Source organism: Phyllobates terribilis, unplaced genomic scaffold, assembly GCF_046119375.1.
Source record: "Phyllobates terribilis strain yellow unplaced genomic scaffold, ASM4611937v1 Scaffold_12__6_contigs__length_324123572, whole genome shotgun sequence".
Classification (NCBI taxonomy): Eukaryota; Metazoa; Chordata; class Amphibia; order Anura; family Dendrobatidae; genus Phyllobates; species Phyllobates terribilis.
In genome coordinates, this window is record NW_027362772.1 from 32,472,809 (window position 1) to 32,491,308 (window position 18,500).

Sequence of the window (18,500 nt, forward strand, 5' to 3'; positions counted from 1 at the left end):
TGGGGCTACTAGATGCGCAAGACACAAGAGTGCCTTCTTGCTGCACTACCTACAACAAGACCCGCAGATTGTCAGAATTCAAAGTAATCCTGACTACTGGGTTGCCACACTCTTAGATCCCACACACTCTTCGATCAACCTTTTCATTTTAATAAAGAACAAAAAAATGGTCATTTTTGAAATTATAAGCATTAGCAGGTTATTAGAAACTGAAATCAAACAGTTTTCAACTCAAAACTTTATTCTAGGTGATGTTACATTTGCACATAGGACCCCTTGTTCATTCGTCCTTTGAATTTGTCAGGTTTTGGATGGTTTCTGCTTCAATTGTTTTGCATGAGGACAGAATACCCTCCCAGAGCTGTGGCTTAGATGTGAACTGCCTCCAGACATCATAGACACCCCTTTTGATGATGCTCCAGAGGTTCTGAATGGGGTTGAGGTCAGGGGAGCATGGGGGTCACACCATAAGTTTGTCCCCTTTTATGCCCATATCAGCTAGAGATGCAGATGTATTATGTGCAGCATGAGATGGTGCATTATCATGCATGAAAATGATCTTGCTGTGGAATACACGGTTCTTCTTCTTGAACCATGGCAGGAAGGGATGTTTGAGAAACTCCACATACATTATGGAGTTCATCTTTTCCCCTTCAGGGATCCTAAAGGGGCCGACAATCTCTCTCCCCATGATTCCAGCCCAAAACATTACTCCACCTCCTCCTTGTTGGCGCTGTAGCCGTGTTTGCGTGGGGTGTCCATCAACCAGCCATCCTCCACTCCATCCATCTGGACCATCGAGCGTTGCACGGCACTCAGCGGTGAACAAAACAGTTTTGAAGTGAGTCTTCAAGTATTGTTTGGCCCACTGGAGCCGTTTCTACTTGTGTGCAGTGAATAGAGGAGGTCGACAGGATAGCTTACGCACAGCTGCAAACCTCTGAAGGGCTCTGCATCTTGTTGTTCGGGGGACGTTGGAGGCACCAGCAGCTTCAAAAACTTGTTTGCTGCTATGACAAGGCTTTTTTTCCGTTGCTCTTTTAACCTGACGTAATTGCCTGTAGGAAAGAGTCCTCAATTTTCCCTTATCAGCACGCACACGTGTGTACTGTGAATCAGCTACATACTTCTTGATTGTGCGATGATCAGGATGAAGTGTCTTGGCAATGTTGATTGTAGTCATGCCTTGACCTGAACACTTCACAATTTGTTGCTTCTCAGCAGCCGACATATCCTATTTCTTTCCCATTTTGGCAGAAAATGTAGGCTGCTTAATAATGTGGGACAGCCTTCTTAAGTAGTCTTGCCTTTCATTGGACACACCTGCCAAACTAATTAGCACAGGTGTCTGCAATTGCTTACAGTGATATAAAGAGCCCTGACACACATCACCATCAATGAGTTTAACTGACAAACAAAAAAATTCTTCCCTTATTACTCCTTAACTCTTTTTGCATAATAATTTGGAACACAGTGTACATGTGCTTTTCCACAAAACACCATTGGTTCACGTAGTGAAGCTTACAGTTCTAACGCAACCGTGGTCTGTATGGAGTTGTTCAATAAAGGGCCCAAAATTAAGATAACATAGACGGGAGAGGTCTCTATGAATAGGAATTCCTAAGTATTTGATACCCTGTGAGGGCCAGGCAAAGGGAAAGTTGGACTGGATGGAATCCTGTATGGATTTGGGGAGGGAGACATCGAGGGCCTCAGACTTCGCAGCATTGATTTTAAAATTTGACCATGTAACAAAGTGATCTATTTCAGCCATAACAGCAGGGATGGAAATATGTGAATCAGTGATATATACTAGGACATCATCAGCAAATGCAGAGCACTTGTACTCGGTGCCTCCCACCTCAATCCACCTAATATTGGGGTTATGGCGAATTGATGAGAGCAGGTGCTCTGTCACTAGGATGTATAAGAGAGGGGACAGAGGACATCCCTGCCTTATCCCATTGGTGATTATGAAAGGTGGTGAAAATGTTCCATTTATCTTCAGCCTAGGTGACGTATTGCGATACAGGGCCGTGATTTTTGCTATAAAAGGGTCCCCTAGACCCCTACCCCAAGCTTTTTAAGGGAATAATATATGGCGTGCCAGGAGACTCTATGGAGTGCTTTCTCAGCATCCAACGAGCGTATCTAATTATAAATTTTTAACTGCATCTAGCCCAGGAAATACTTTGTGCCTAGTAGCAGTGTCTGCTAGTCAGCGGATTATCCCAGCTGTTAAGCAAGCTACAGCACCTGTAGTTTGGACACTTAATTTTTTCAAAGGAAATGGTTCGGGCCCCCGGGACACTCAGTGAAGAGCATCGGGGAGGCACCCCAAGGCACAGGGGCTGGGACTGGCGGTAGGATGCCTTGTGGTGGACCGCCAAGCTCGATCCTTATAAAAGCTTTTTAACTGCAGCAGCTTTAGTGGACGCTACTGGAGCTGGAATTACGCGGCTGCTGGCATGAGAATTGCCCTCCAATAGATCCTTGTAAAAGGATTTAAAGTGTATTCATTTAAATTAGAGAGACAATTTAAATTAAAAAGCTTAGACCTGCCTCCACCGCAGGGGGGCTCGCTCGACCCACCAGCGGACAGGCACCAGTATTGGGAGAGGGGGGCTGGCCGTCAGGGTCCACCGCAGCTCTGGCACAAACCCGGCGACACGGAGGTCGCACGGGCAGGAACGGACTGGCCGTGTCGGCTTCGCAGTTTTTTGGTTTTAGAAGGGCATGACATGCCTATATCTGTGTCTCCACCTCATTTTACTCCTCCACCTCTTTTCTTTTCGCATGACTATACTGTATGTACTTGTCACTTTTCCATGTTTTAGTTGTGTCTTCTGTGCAGTTTGTCAGCTTTTGGACACCTTTGAAGGTGTTTTCTATGTGTTTCTATGTGTTTTTGTTTGCCTGCAATTGGTTTTAATGGTGTTCGACGGTGTTCGACGAACAGTTCGATGAACAGTTCTTCGAACATACGGGTGTTCGACGAACCGAACCGAACTCGAACACTACAGGGGTGGCTCAACACTAGTGTCTACAGGGAGTAGGACGTCTGCAGGCTGCTCGGGGTGTAAGGCGACCCCCTCTGACAGAGCCAGACTGCAAGGTGAAGCTACCTGCCAACTTTCACTAGCCTGCCTACTTTCACTAGACCTGCCTCAGGAAACTACATGTGGAGCACAGTCGTCCACACAACAGCATCATGCTCAATGATCCGAGCGTGCCGCCATGTTTGTTTGGCAGGTCTTTTAAAGACTAAGCCCTGCCCACCAACGCACCATTGGTGACGTTACCCGTGGATCAATCAGACAGTGCCAGGTCACCGGGTCAGGTGGGTGCCAAACCACCAATCACGATCCGCCAGGTCTCGGGCATGCTCAGTACGGCGAATCCTGTACTTAAACTCCAAGCACCCTGGCTCCCTCTGCAACCTATGCTTAACCATGCTAGGTGCCAATACATGGGAGACAATCTTTATGTCTCGTGGACCAGCTAGGCGTAGAGGCTGATGATGATGCTGAGCTGCATCAGCCCAGCTGGACTGACATGGGAGACCACAGAAGATCCTGGACCTATTTTGAATCCAGAACCAGACCGACGCTTAACATTATCCCCCCTTCTAACATCCCCCTCCACTTGACGCTCATTTTCCTCCATGAGCCGGGGGGCAAGGATGTGGTCCATCAGGTCACAGAGATGATTCACGAAACTGTGACCCCTCCGGTGTACAGGATACCCTTTTTTAGGGCGGGAAGCAGGATGGCAAGAAGTGACAACTGGTTCTCTATGTGTGGGATCCTTCACGGGTGACAGAGGGAAAGGACCCGCCGGTCTCTGGCAGAAAGATTTATCTCTCATACAGACGGGACACGCGAGAACAAAGTCCTTGATGTCCTGGCGCCACTGGGGCCACCAATAGGACCGTTGAAGGGACTTAGTGTTACGTTTGACCCCCAGGTGAGCTCCGCTTTTAGGGGCATGAGCCCAGGAGAGCACCATACTCCACAGATTAGGGGAAACAAATGTCCTCCCAGACGGAACCGGGTTGGAGGACACTGCAGCCACCCTCTCTTCCTGAGAGTTCTTTGCGACATAATCTGACAAGACCCGGGTCCTGGAAACAGACAAGGAATCTCTACCGGATGTTGCAATGATAGGAGGATCAGAGACTACCCTATGGGTGACTTTGACCAAACACTGAGATGCATAATTCTCACTCCAGGAAGAAATTCTCCCCGTATTCCAGTCAATGAGTGGAGTATGACAACGTAACCAGGGGAGACCCAATAACACCTTGTCTAATCCACCGGAAATAATAAGAAAAGAAATAACCTCCCGGTGGCCCTGAGGAAATGACATGGTGAGAGGGATCGACTGATGGGTGATTTGCACATCCAGGAGTGAACCATTGGCAACACTAATGTTCACTGGACTAGAGAGTAGCTCAATAGGGATGGCATGCCTCTGGGCAAACGTAGATGATAAAAAATTGCCCTCAGCACCAGAGTCCACCCACGCCTTGGCAGCAACTGCAGATTTACCAAAGGACAATGTCACATTATACGATAACTTGGAGGAAGAAGACCCGGAATTTAGTATACCTCAACCAACGGTGGTAAGACCTACTCGTTTTACTGACTACTTGGAACCCTTATTTACGGGGTGCTCCAAGAGATTTGCAGGTCGGGAATGAGAGGGACTAGACTCAGTCTGGGATATATCCAAAGCCTCAGGCTCCGGGTCGAGAGTCTTGGGTTTCTATCTAAAGACGCCTGGGTGCCAACAGATACTGAGGTCTGCCAACCTCTAGCTCTAACTTGTGTTCTGCATGACGCAAGTCTATACGGTCAGCGAGAGATATTAACTCCTCCAGAAAGGTTGGAATCTCTCTGGTAGATAAAGCATCTTTAATATGCCCGGCCAGACCCTTCCAGAACACTGGGATAAGCGACCGCTCAGACCAATCCAGTTCAGACGCTAATGTTCTAAACCGGACATCATAGTGACTGGCGGTGGCCGAACCCTGGACCAACTCAAGGAGCTTAAGAGCCATATCATGCGTGACCTGAGAACCCAGGAAAACACTTTTTAGGGTCTTAAGGAAAAGACCCGCATTTACTACAACCGGGTCGTTCCACTCCCATAGAGGAGTAGCCCACTCCAGAGCCCTGTGAGAAAGCAATGAGATGATATATCCCACTTTGGCTCTTTCGGAGGGGAACCATGCCTCCATCATCTCCAAATGAATGGAGCATACATTAATAAAACCCCTGCAGAGTTTACTATCCCCAGAAAATTTCTCCGGGAGAGCAAACCGGGGTAATGGGGCACTTTCAGTGGTTGCAGTATTCACCGCAGCCGAGTTAATAATATTGGCTGCTAGAGTAGCCGCCTGGGAAGCTACTGCAGTGATGTTAGCGACCGGAGCAGTTTGTTCCAGAGTTCTAAGTCTGGTCTCCAGTTGCTGTATATAACGCTGCAGTTGTTGATTGTCGTCCATGTTCTGCAAGACCCTGGCGCTCGGATACTGTTAGGAGGGCGGTTGCAAACAACCTTATTAAATAGAACGCAACCGACCCCGGGGTCCGAAATGCAGCCTGGACTGCTGCCGAACACTTTCCGGGTGGAAAGGAAAGCGACAAACTTAAATGTTAAACCCTTCCGTGTTTCTGCACACAGGAACGGGTATAGCGGTTCGCTCTATCTCCGCTAACTGCACAGGAGAAGAGCGTCCGGGATAGCACCTACTTAACTGATAAACCATTCCGTGTTAAAGCACATGGAGCGGATTTCAGCGGTTCACACAATCTCCAAGAACCGCAGGGAGACGTGCGAATGGGGGAAAAGCAGTAGCCCTGTCTTCAATACAGGCGCTATGCAGTAGGAGTTGGCGCTAAGATGCGTGTGTGACTCACGCCGACGGGTACGTGTCCTCTGCTGGCTTGCTACCGGACAGAGGAGTATTTCTCCACGTGGGCCACAGGTGTCTACAGGGAGTAGGACGTCTGCAGGCTGCTCGGGGTGTAAGGCGACCCCCTCTGACAGAGCCAGACTGCAAGGCGAAGCTACCTGCCTACTTTCAGTAGCCTGCCTACTTTCACTAGACCTGCCTGAGGAAACTACACGTGGAGCACAGTCGTCCACACAACAGCATCATGCTCAATGATCCGAGCGCGCCGCCATGTTTGTGGGCGGGCCTTTTAAAGACTAAGCCCTGTCCACCGACGCGCCATTGGTGACGTTACCCGTGGACCAATCAGGCTTAAACTCCAAGGACCCTGTCTCCCTCTGCAACCTATGCTTAACCTTTCTGGGGGCCAATACATGGAAGACAATCTGTATGTCTCGTGGACCAGCTAGGCGTTGAGGCTGATGACGATGCTGAGCAGCATCATCACCGGCTGGACTGACATGGGAAAGCACAGAAGGTCCTGGACCCATTTCAAATCCAGAACCAGACCGACGCCTAACAGGTTGCTTCCCCTGCCTCAATTGTATTAATTGATCATTATGACAGAAAGGTAATCAGTTTCAGTTTTTTTAATGATGGGGAGATTCACTTTAAAAATAATTTTCTAGCATGCTCATCAAATTATGTTATTTATCTATTACAGTGTCCCTGTAATCTCTTTTACGTCGGGAGACTACACTATATTTTAGAATTAGACTCAATAAGCATAGATATACAATTCGGAAAAAAAAGACTTGACTTACCTGTTCCAAAACACTTTACTGAGATGCATCACTCAGAGAAACATTTGAAATGTAGAATTATTGATCACATACCACCCATGAGACGGGGTGGAGATAGGGTCCGTTTTTTTAAAATCAGAGAATTGGAATGGATTAAGAGACTTAAAACTTTAAAACTTAATGGATTAAATGTTGATTATAAGTTGAATGTAACTATTTAGGGATGTTTGCTTGCCTATTTCCTCCTTGTGATTGTTTCTTAGTCATAAATGATGTGGTTATTTTATAGAATTCCCATTAATATTTTTTATTATATTTTTTCTTATTTTTCTTTATAGATCTGCCACCACTGTTTGATGTTAGAGGACATGATTCATCCGTATCAAAATTGATAGTTTCTATACTTTATCTAAAATAGCGCAATGTTTGTATAAGAATATGATGATAAAAGATATGAATTGGGCTCCTTGAGATAAATCTTTTTAATATATGAATTTATATAATATACTGAGGGTTTGTTACACAATTATCTATGGGAGTATATGGACTATTAGGTAGCCTGTGTCATGGGGGGTTGAGACTGGTGCGTTATGGGTACTTGTCTCCCATGTCAGTAAGGCCACTGGGTAACCATTCCCTGCAAATGGGGGGCGTTTCTATGCCTCTTAGGCTCAAATGTCTGTGACTCCTTCATTTAAATGAGTGCAAGACTCTGTTACAATGTTCACTTTAGCGCTGTGTCCCCGGCAGTTCTATAATGTATATATATGCGCATCGCACTCTGACATAGTAAGATTTGGGCAAGCTGTCCTTAATAAACATGGATGCCCGGGCTACAAGTCTGTCTATGACCGCAGTGAGGGATGTGTCTGCGCCTCCTCGCGCATGCGCGGTCAGTTTTGTGTGGGTTTCTATGACGGCGCCGGCATTTCCGGTCTTTGGAACGCAATTGCGCTCCAGAACTATTATATTCCTTCCGGACACGCGCAATAGAGATAATAGGGACGCCGAGATTTTGGCGCTTCTCATGTTTATACTATGGGGTGAGTCATGCGGCTATGTAAATATGTACAGCTGGTGACTATGATCAATTAGTAATAGAAAAGGTTTTTAGAACGATGATCTGAACTTTTTTTGTCTTCTTAGCACTTTTGCACTTTATGTATTGTACACATTGTGAGAATCATGATAAATGATGTATTGATTGTATCTGTATCATGTCTAAAATGTATATGTTATATTAATTACTGCTAATCAATTTGTGTGATTAAGCAGGTTTAAATACTTTGCACATTGCACTTTCACATTGCTTGAGAAAGGTCCACATCTTTGGACCGAAATGTTGCTACAGCCACATGGGATATTAAAAGACAATTTTTTAATCATCCATCTGTGTGCTGCCTCCAATCTATTTGTGGATATACATAGGACTGGTGTGTAACTGGGGGCTTTGCACCTTTTTTCCATTTTTTTTGTGCTGCTTTTGATCCACTTTTTTAATATCTATATATCTATCCATATATCTATTATCTATCTATCTATCAATCTATTATCTATCTATCTATCTATCCATATATCTATTATCTATCTATCTATCTATCTATCTCTATCCGTATATCTATTAATCTAGCTATCTATCCATATATATATATATATATTATCTATGGATCAATATATTTATATATCCATATATCTACATATATCTAACTATTATCTATCTTTAAATCTATTTATCTAGCCATCTATCTATCTATCTATCTATCTATCTATCAATATATCTATATATCCATATCTATCTATTATCTATCTATAGATATATGGATATATAGATGAATAGATAATAGATCGATAGATAAATATTTGGATAGTTAGATATATATATAGATAATTAATAAATAGATATACAGATAGATATAAATATGTGATATATATATAATCCGTGCTTTGTGTGTGTACCTTACTGTTCATGTAATTTATTAATAAATGAGTCAATTTCTGGGGAAAAAATGGTTTGGGGTCCCTCTTAATTTTATTAACCAGCACAGGGAAAGTGGACAGCTGGGGCAGATGTTTGTAGCCTGGGAAGGGGGTAATACCCATGGCACTTTCCAGGCTACTAATATCAGCCCCCAGCTGTATACAAAGCCATTAATGAGTACTAAAATAAGGGACCCCCCAAAAAATGACATGGGTTCACTTTATTTTAACAGCTAGCAAAGGCTATGCAGACAGCTGGGGCTGATATTAATAACCTAGGAAGCGGTCAATATTCATGAATGTGCCAAATCTGGCCCTTAGCCAGAGTTCAACTTATTGGCATGCATGGGAAAATACTCACTGCGCATGCGCTGACCTCATTTGCCTGCAATACCCTGAGTCAGTGTATTGCCGGCTGCGTAACAGAGCAGTTACATTTTACAATGTGGCCGCTCTGTTCATGGGATCTTCGTGGGACCCTCGCTATTTGGACTGTGGTGGAGAGGTGAGGAGAGGTTGGTTTATTATTTTACTTTTATTTAAGGTGATCGTGGGCTTCGAGGATTAGCTGTAAGGTGAGTATATGGTGTTTTTTTATTTTTTATTTTTTGCAGGGGCGGCGAACATCAGGGAAAAGGTGTAGGTGAGTATAATGCATTTTATTATTATTTGAACTTTTTAAAATAATTTTAACATTTTTTTTTTTTACATTCAGCACAGCACAGGCGCCAGCAGTTAAGAGACTACTGCTCCCATCCAGCAGTGCCTGCTCTCGCTGTTTACTATGGCAGGAGGCGCCATACTACTACCACCATTAGCCGGCACCTATGACCCACAGTAAGCTTTTTGCCGCAGGTCATTGGCACAGCGCTCTGATCACTGTAATGCAATTACTGCCTATCAGAGCCTGTGTTTCCTGCACTGTCACGCAAGATATTAATAGCCTAGGAAGGGGCCTTGAATATTGGCCCCCTCTGAGGCTAGAAACAGGAGACCTCAGCCACTCCAGAAATGGCGCATCCATAGGATGCAACAAACAGAAAAAGGAAAGTGTGAACAGGTGCAAGCTAAGAGAGTTGCTTTATGTAACTAATAAAATAAAGCTGCACTCTGAAACACTATAACATGTACACATTGAATATATGAAATTGGAATTGCATTACTGCTCTAGAAAACATGCTAAATAATGAAAATACTAGATTGGTCAATTCGTGTAAGCCCAACAACCAGGGACAGGGTATACCCCTTTGTTGGGACTCTAAATCTAAAATGATGCTCCTCCTAGACAAAAAGGCTGCAATTATATGGGCAGGTAGGATCAAGGTCTATTTAACAACGCCTGGGAATCTCCATGTTTATTTTCCCCTTCCCAGACTATTAAGAACAGCTCTCAGCTGTCTGCTTTCCCTCAGCTGGTTAATAAAATTAAGGGGGACCTCACATCAATTTTTTCTTTTATTTATTTATTTATTAGCTAAATACAAGTACAGAAAACTGCACACGCAAAGCCCTGATTAGATATCTGAATGGCATATTTCTATCTTTCTATTTATCTATCTATCTATCTATCTCTATAAATAAGATTGTTTTATTAGTTAGAAAACTAGGTTGAAATGTCAGAGAATTACTGTATGTAAAAGATGATGTTAAAAACGCATTGCATCCGGATGCTAGGTGATACTAGGTAAGAAAAAAATGCATGAAACTCGTCTGACACTCTCCAACTTTTCTGGCTGAGAATCTCAGCTACTTTATATAGAATGATGTAAGCGAACCCTAATCCTATATTGCATTGTAATAAAAAAGAGTGATAAAGTCACATGGCTCCTATCATATAGTAAAATGCTATTTTTGCGGTGAAATGATGGCTATCTTTGAATGCGATGAATGACATGTTAAATGGGAGATGAATTAAATAAGGGGTCTTTCATATAAGCTACCCTCCTTAAAAGTCAACTCCCAATCTTTCTGTGACCTGCTGCTCGAATATCACTCTGGAAAATTGACCTCGATGATTATAATAAGATATGAGCGAACACGAATTTAAATGTTCCAGGTACGTACCAGACAGTTAGTGTCCGGTGCAGAACGTCGAACACGGACTTCTCTTGGGACTCCATTGTAATGTTCGGCGTTCCTGGGGAAGTCCATTGCAGAGAGAGAGAATTTTTTTTTTCCAGTGCAAAAGTTCGGGTCCCCATTGTTTTCAATGGGGTACGGGCTCTGGTTCAAGTTAGGGTACAGTTCTGGTACCAGAACTAAACTTTGGAAAAAAGTTAGGGTCGGGTACCAGAATCCGAACTTCCCCGGGTCCGATCATCCCTAGTTATGATTTTTGCCAACAGTGGAAACAGTTAGAATAAATGCAATTTCCTAGGACTTTGTCTATTATAGGAGGGACCTATTGCTTAAAAAGTGTAATGCATTGTATATTTTTTGAAGTTTCTCTCTGTGTAGGAAAGTGCAATCTACAGTGATTAAGTATACAGTTCAGCTAAAGGTAAGGTGATGCATACTTTTCAGACAGACAGAAGCCAAGAGAACACACTTTTGGCCTCTTCCTGATAAATGAGGAACTATAGTAAAGTATATACAGTGGGGAAAATAAGTATTTGATACATTGCAGTTTGTGCAAGTTTCCCACTTGCAAAGAATGGAGAGGTTTGTAATTTTTATCGAAGGTACACTTCACCTGTGAGAGACAGAATCTAAAAAAAATCCAGAAAATCACATTGTATGATTTTTACATAATTAATTTGCATTTTATTGCATGAAATAAGTATTTGATACAATAAAAAAACAGAACTTAATTTTTGGTACAGGAACCTTTGTTTGCAATTCCAGAAGTCAGATGTTTCCTGTAGTTCTTGACCAAGTTTGCACACACTGCAGAAGGGATTTTGGCCCACTCCTCCATAGAGATCAGGTTTTGGGGCTGTCGCTGGGCAACATTGAGTTTCAGCTTCCTCCAAAGCATTTTTATTGGGTTCAGGTCTGGAGACTGGCTAGGCCACTCCAGGACCTTGAAATGCATCTTACGTAGCCACTCCTTAGTTGCCCTGGCTGTGTGTTTCAGGTTATTGTCATGCCGGAATACCCAGCCACGACCGATTTTCAATGCTCTTACTGAGGGAAGGAGGTTATTGGCCAAAATCTCGTGATACGTGACCCCATCCATCCTACCTTCAATAGGGTGCAATCATCCTGTCCCCTTTGTAGAAAAGCACCCCAAAGTATGATGTTTCCCCCCCAATGCTTCATGTTTTATTTTGGTCTCATCTGACGACATGACCTTCTACAATGCCTCCTCTGGATCATCTAGATGGTCATTGGTGAACTTCAATCGGTCTGGACATGTGCTGGTCTGAGCAGGGGGACATTGTGTGCCCTGCAGGATTTTAGTCCATGACGGCGTAGTGTGCTACTAACGGTACTGTTTGAGATTGTGGTCCCAGCTCTCTGCAGGCCATTGACCAGGTCCTCCCGTGTAGTTCTGGGATGATTCCTGACCATTCTCAGAATCATCTTTACCCCACGAGGTGAGATCCTGCATGGAGCCCCAGACCCAGGAAGATTGATAGTCATCTTGTGTGTTTCTTCTATTTTCTAATAATTTTGCCAACAGTTGATGCCTTCTCGCCAAGCTGCTTGCCTATTGTCCTGTAGCCCATCCCAGCCTTGTGCAGGTCTACAATTTTGTCCCTGGTGTCCTTAGACAGCTCTTTGGTCTTGGCCATGGTAGAGAGTTTGGAGTGTGATTGACTGAGTGTGTGGACAGGTGTCTTTTATAGAGATAATGAGTTCAAACAGGTGCAGTTAATACAGGTAATGAGTGCAGAGTAGGAGGGCTTCTTAAAGAAAAACTAACAGGTCTGTGAGAGCCAGAATTCTTGCTAGTTGGTAGGTGATCAAATACGTATTTCATGCAATAAAATGCAAGTTAATTATTCAAAAATCATACCATGTGATTTTCTGTTTTTTATTTTTAGATTCTGTCTTTCATAGTTGAAGTGCACCTATGATAAAAATTACAGAACTCTACATTCTTTGTAGGTGGGAAAATTAGCAAAATTGGCAGTGTACCAAATACTTTTTTTTCCCCACTGTACATTAACATTGCTAGCAGAGTTGGTGCAAATTGATTTACAGAAACTAGTCCCATAGCCAGGTCAGTAATTTTTGGCCAAGGTATGGGCGTCCTGAAAACCGCCTCCCACTTGACTGTATTCACAACTTTTTTTTAATTAGCTGGCCTGGTGCAAAATCGTTGTTGCGGCATGATTTATATTTTCTAGTTAGGTAATAACAATGAGCAATTATGACTGACTTCAAAAATAAATTTCCACAGATGAATCAAATCTTCAGCTTGGCTTGTCTAACCATCTGACTGAAGGAGAAGCCACCATCATACGATGTAGTGTAGAGCACACGTGCCGCTCCAGTCCTCCTTCTCTACAATGGAGCCAAGCAGGTGAAGTTCATTATCAGACGGTGGAGATTTCTGAAGAATCCTGGAGAGAAGAATCAAATCTTACTTATATTCCTTCAGTTATGGATGATGGGACTGCTATCCAGTGCACGGCTACATATCCTAATGGACAAAGTTTTCACTTATCAGGAACTCTGAACATCACCGGTACATATTATAGATGACTGGCTATTTATGAATTATAAATTTTACCTTTGCTTACATAATTTACAGCTTTGGCTGCTGCCTACACTCATTCCCATCATTATTGCACACCACTAAATAATGTTTATTAGTGATGAGTAAGCACTAAAATGGTGGGTACTCGTTGCTCAAGTCGAGCAAATTGGTATGCTCGAGTGCTCGGTCCGAGTAATGAGCCCAATGTAAGTCTATGGGAAACTAGAGCATTTTTCCCCCGGCTCCCCCCGGCGGTCTGCAGAGGGCCTAAAAGTTGCTCAAATCAATGGGAACAGTGCTCATATGACATGGAAACAGCATGGGTAAGACCCCTGGAAGCATTTCTGACTCCCAGGTCACTGATGTCAACAGCGTTGTTAGAGGTATTGCGCTACTTTAACGGATTCACAATAAAACATACAAAAACCAAAATGGATTTCCTGGGCAATATGTTAAGGAACATCCTTTCCAGGGTAATCACTTGTATATAAGGCAAAATAAATAACCAAAACCAAAAATACTCCTCCACACCTTGGGCTCTGTTCACACCTAGGGTTTTTGATTCGATTTTGCACTTTTGCATTGCTTTCAACCAAGACAAATGCATTCACTGGGAAATGTCATTTTCACATTTTACAACCTTATCTGGCCATGTTGTGTGTGACGTGACACATCATCAGACACATGCATACAGTGCAGAAAAGACATGGGAACAGCATGGGGAAGACCCCTGGAAGCATTTCTGACTCCCAGGTCACTGCCTAAAAGTGTGCCTATCATAAATGATCCTTGGCGCATGCAAAGATGCCTCCCACCATGCACTTTTCATTGCAGAATTTCAACAATCACCGTCCACGTCCTTGTCCCAGCGCAGCGTTCAGCTGTCCCTACCCCATTCCTTGGAATGCAAGCGCAAGTATGCAGCCAGCAACCCACGCACAGGCTGCAATACTATACTGTCAAATTTTTGGCAGCTGCTTGCACTTGAAATGTGGCCTTTTAGGCTATTGGAGGCAGAAGCTATTCACAACCTCATGGCGGCGGCAGCAAGGTGTCCATACTTGGTCCCCATCCACCACTATTTCTCCTGGTATCATCTCCAACTTTCACAAGCGTGGGTCTCAGAACATTACCCGTGCCCTCCCCAGTGCCCTTACTGGGAAGGACCGCCTAACCACAAACACATGGACAAGTGAATGTGGCCATGGACGGTACAGAGTCAGTCCACAGCTTTTTGTGAGAGTTGTATTTCACCACAGCCATATTTTTTAGCTCGGTGACACGACTGACTTGGGAAACCGTATCTACTCCAACTGTCATTTCTCGCAGGAAGTCCTCTGATGCAGCATGGCGCATAAGCAATGGCAACCCATCCAACATCAGCTTGCACTTGTCAGTGGTGCTTTGACACACAAATATCTTTCTTTGCCCTTTAATTTCATGACTACAGAGTTGGGCAATGGATTGATCTGTAATGCGGTTTCAGAAATAACATGAAATTAAGCGCATTCAATCCACATTAAGAAAAGCAGCCATAGAGTATCCGGGAACTTTCCCACACACTTTTCTTACCTAGGGCTGCTTCTCGGCAGGGTTGGACAGGCCCACTGGAAACTCCTCCGATGGGCCATGGCTTCTCCTTTAGGAGAGTTCATAGTGCCGAGGTGAGGCCATGATGATGATAGAGGCCACCATTTGTTTAGTTTTCTGTTACTTGGAATGCAAGCGCTAGTATGATGCCAGCCACCCACCCACAGGCCGCAATAGTAAACTGCCATATTTCTGGGCAGCTGCTTGCACTTCAAATGTGGCCTTTTAGGCTCGTGGAGGCGGAAGCTTTTCACAACCTCATGGTGGCGGCTGGGTGTCCATACTCAGTCCCCAGCCGCCACTATTTCTCCCGGTATGATCTCCACCTTCCACAAGCGCGTGTCCCAGAACATTACCCGTGCCCTCCCAAGAGCACTTACTGGGAAGGACCGCCTAACCACAAACACGTGGACAAGTGTATGTGGCCAGGGACGGTACAGAGCCAGTCTACAGCTTTTTTTGAGAGTTGTATTTCACCACAGCCATATTTTTTAGCGGTGAAAGGACTGACTTGGGAAACCGTATCTACTCCGCTGTCATTTCTCCCAGGAAGTCCTCTAATGCAGCTTGGCGCATAAGCAATGGCAGCCCATCATCATCATCAACATCATCTCGCACTTGTCGGTGGTGCTTCGACACACAAACATCTTTCTTTGCCCTTTAATTTCATGACTACAGAGTTGGGCAATGGCCTAATCTGAAATGTGGTTTCAGAAATAACATGCAATTAAGCACATCCAATCCACATTAAAAAAAAGCAGCCATAGAGTGTCCAGGAGCCTTCCCACACACTTTTCTTAGCCAGGACTGCTTCTCTGCAGGGTTGGATGGTCCCACCATAGAATCCTCGGGTAGGCCCTGGCTTCTCCATCAGGAGAGTTCACGATAGCACAAACTTTGCAGCAGCTATGGGGCTCTTCAGCGAGAAAGGTGAGCTCTCAGGATCAAATACTCTGGTGGGCCCAATGTTTTTCAGTTTGACACTGCTTTTCAGTGGGAGTTGTATTTCACCACAGCCATATTCTTTAGCTTGGCAAAAGGACTGGCATAGAGGGAAACCGTATCTACTCCTGCTGTCATTTCTCCGTAGCCAGGTTCTGCCCATTGTCACACACGACCATGCCTGGCTGTATGTTCAGTGGTGAGAGCCACAGATCAGGCTGCTGTGTTATTGCATTCAAAAACTCTGCAGCGGTGGGCGGTTTGTCACGCAAGCATTAAGCATGTTATCTTCAGCACAGCCTGTTGCCGCTGGGCCATGGCAGTGCTGTAGTTCTTTCAGCTTGTGACTGTGGTCATTTCAGAGATGGAGGCTGAACTGGAGGAGGAGGTGCAGGAGCTGAACAATGTGATTACATTGAGGTTACATTGGCAAGTCTGGTTTTAATACTAAGTAGATATCCTACTGTGTTTTTATTTTTTATATTTATTTTTTTAAGTTATTTTATTAGACAAATGCATTCACTGGGAAATGTCATTTTAACATTTTACAACCTTATCTGGCCATCTGGTGTGTGACACATCTTCAGACACATCCTGCTTCATTTATGATGGAGGGACTCTGAAAGTCACAAAGCCTTTTTTTATGGGGTCATCAGGTGGCCCTTACTATTTTTAAAGGACCAGCAGTCGGCCCTCGTTATTGTTAGAGAGCCATCAGCCGGCTATGCTTTGTTGTTCCCATTATTAATGAGTGGGTCTCCTATACTGTTATTGCTTAAAAAGTGACTGAAAGGGCTGACAAAAATTTGGAAGCAACCCAATACCCCTTTGAAGAGACATAGAGGGTGGTCTCAGTAAAAAAAAAATGTTCCCATTATAAGGGAGCGGGACCCCTATAGTGGTAATGCCCATATTGTGATTGCAAGGGCTGCCAAAATTTGGGAAAAAACTCCACTAACAATTTATAGACACAGAACAGGGCCAAAGTAGTGACATGTTCCCATTAGAAAGGAGAGGGTCTGTTATACAGTTATAGGGTATGCAGTGAGTCCAACAGATGCCAAAATTTACGACAAACCCCACTAACAATTTAAAGACACATAGAGCAGGGTCACAGTAACGACATGTTTCCATTAGAAAGGAGCGAGTTTGCTATACAGTTATAGGGCATGCAGTGAGTCCAATGGCTGCCAAAATTTAGGAAAAAAACACTAACAATTTAAAGACAGATAGAGCAGGGCCACAGTAACGACATGTTTCCATTAGAAAGGAGCGGGTGTGCTATACAGTTAAATGGTATGAAGTGAGTCCAAAGGCTGCTAAAAATTAGTGAAAACCCCACTAACAATTTAAAGACACAGAGAAAGGCCACAGTAATGACTAGTGATCAGCGAGCATGCTCGCTACTGCTCGGTGCTCGCCCGAGAATGTCACTGCACGAATTGCTCGGCGCTCGCCTAGTATTTCCGGGTTGCTCGGGCGGGAACTCGGGTCCCCTCCCTGCATGTTTGGCGCTCTTTAGAGAGCCAATGAACATGCAGGGATTGCCTGCCATGCACTGTAATGCCGTAGCCATGTTGGATGTAGGCATTACAGTGATTGGCTGGCCGCACAGCATCATCAGGTATATATAAGACCTGGCGCCGCCATGCTCGTCACAGTCACTACGGATCAGACAGTGTAGGGAGAGCTGCTGCTGTGTCAGGGAGAGATTTGATCGTGTATTAGGTAGTGTAGGGAGAAAAACTGTACATTACACATCCATCTTAACAAACAGTACTTCTGAGGACTAATCCATCTGCAGAGATATCAGGCAGGCAGGGTGTATAGGTAGGCAGTGTATATAGAAGACTGCAGTGCACATAGCACAAGAGGCTCTATTCCAATTCTGCCTTCTGCTGCTGTTAGATATTTCTGTACAAAGGCCCAGGTCTCAGGGGCCAGGAATACTTTTCTTTGGATCCTAATCCTCATTATTTTTTGCTTAAAAAGCAATCCAGAGAACACCGTTTTTCTGTGCTATTTGCTTGTTTTGGGAGAGATGCTGCTGCGTCAGGGACAGATTTGCTTGTGTATTAGGTAGTGTAGGGAGAAAAAACATACATTACACATATCCATCTTAACAAACAGTCTTTCTGAGGACTAATCCATCTGCAGAGATATCAGGCAGGCAGGGTGTATAGGCAGGCAGTGTATATAGCAGACTGCAGTGATAAAGCACAAGAGGCTCCATTCCAATTCTGCCTTCTGCTGCTGTTAGATATTTCTATACAAAGGCCCAGGTCTAAGGGGCCAGGAATACTTTTCCTTGGATCTTAATCCTCATTATTTGCTTAAAAAGCAAACCAGAAAACACCATTTTTTCTGTGCCATTTGCTTGTTGACACTGCAGAATACAGCCAGGTCCTTTCCATATTAGAGCGCTAAAAATCCAGCTATTTAAAACAGTGTTTTCTCTGTCAAACGGATCACATATACATTGTCAGAAAATACTACAATTTCTGGCCTCAATTAAAAATTTCCTTTAGTGTGTCATTGAAGCAATTCACCGCAGTTTGCTCTTCAAACTACTTACCTACAGGCCAGGTATTTAAAACTCTATTTTCTCTGTCATACGGATCACATATAAGTTCGCTCCAAA

At 44.0% G+C, this 18,500-nt stretch overlaps 1 protein-coding gene across 2 annotated transcripts in view; it reads left to right on the plus strand.

Moving 5' to 3' along the window:
* Positions 1-18,500, plus strand: part of LOC141172990 (myelin-associated glycoprotein-like) — a 67,171-nt gene that overhangs the window by 21,709 nt on the left and 26,962 nt on the right. For both annotated transcript variants that reach the window (XM_073657604.1, XM_073657605.1), the window contains exon 4: positions 13,028-13,315. In XM_073657604.1, the coding sequence (XP_073513705.1) occupies positions 13,028-13,315 (288 nt within the window). The remainder of the gene's footprint in view (positions 1-13,027; positions 13,316-18,500) is intronic.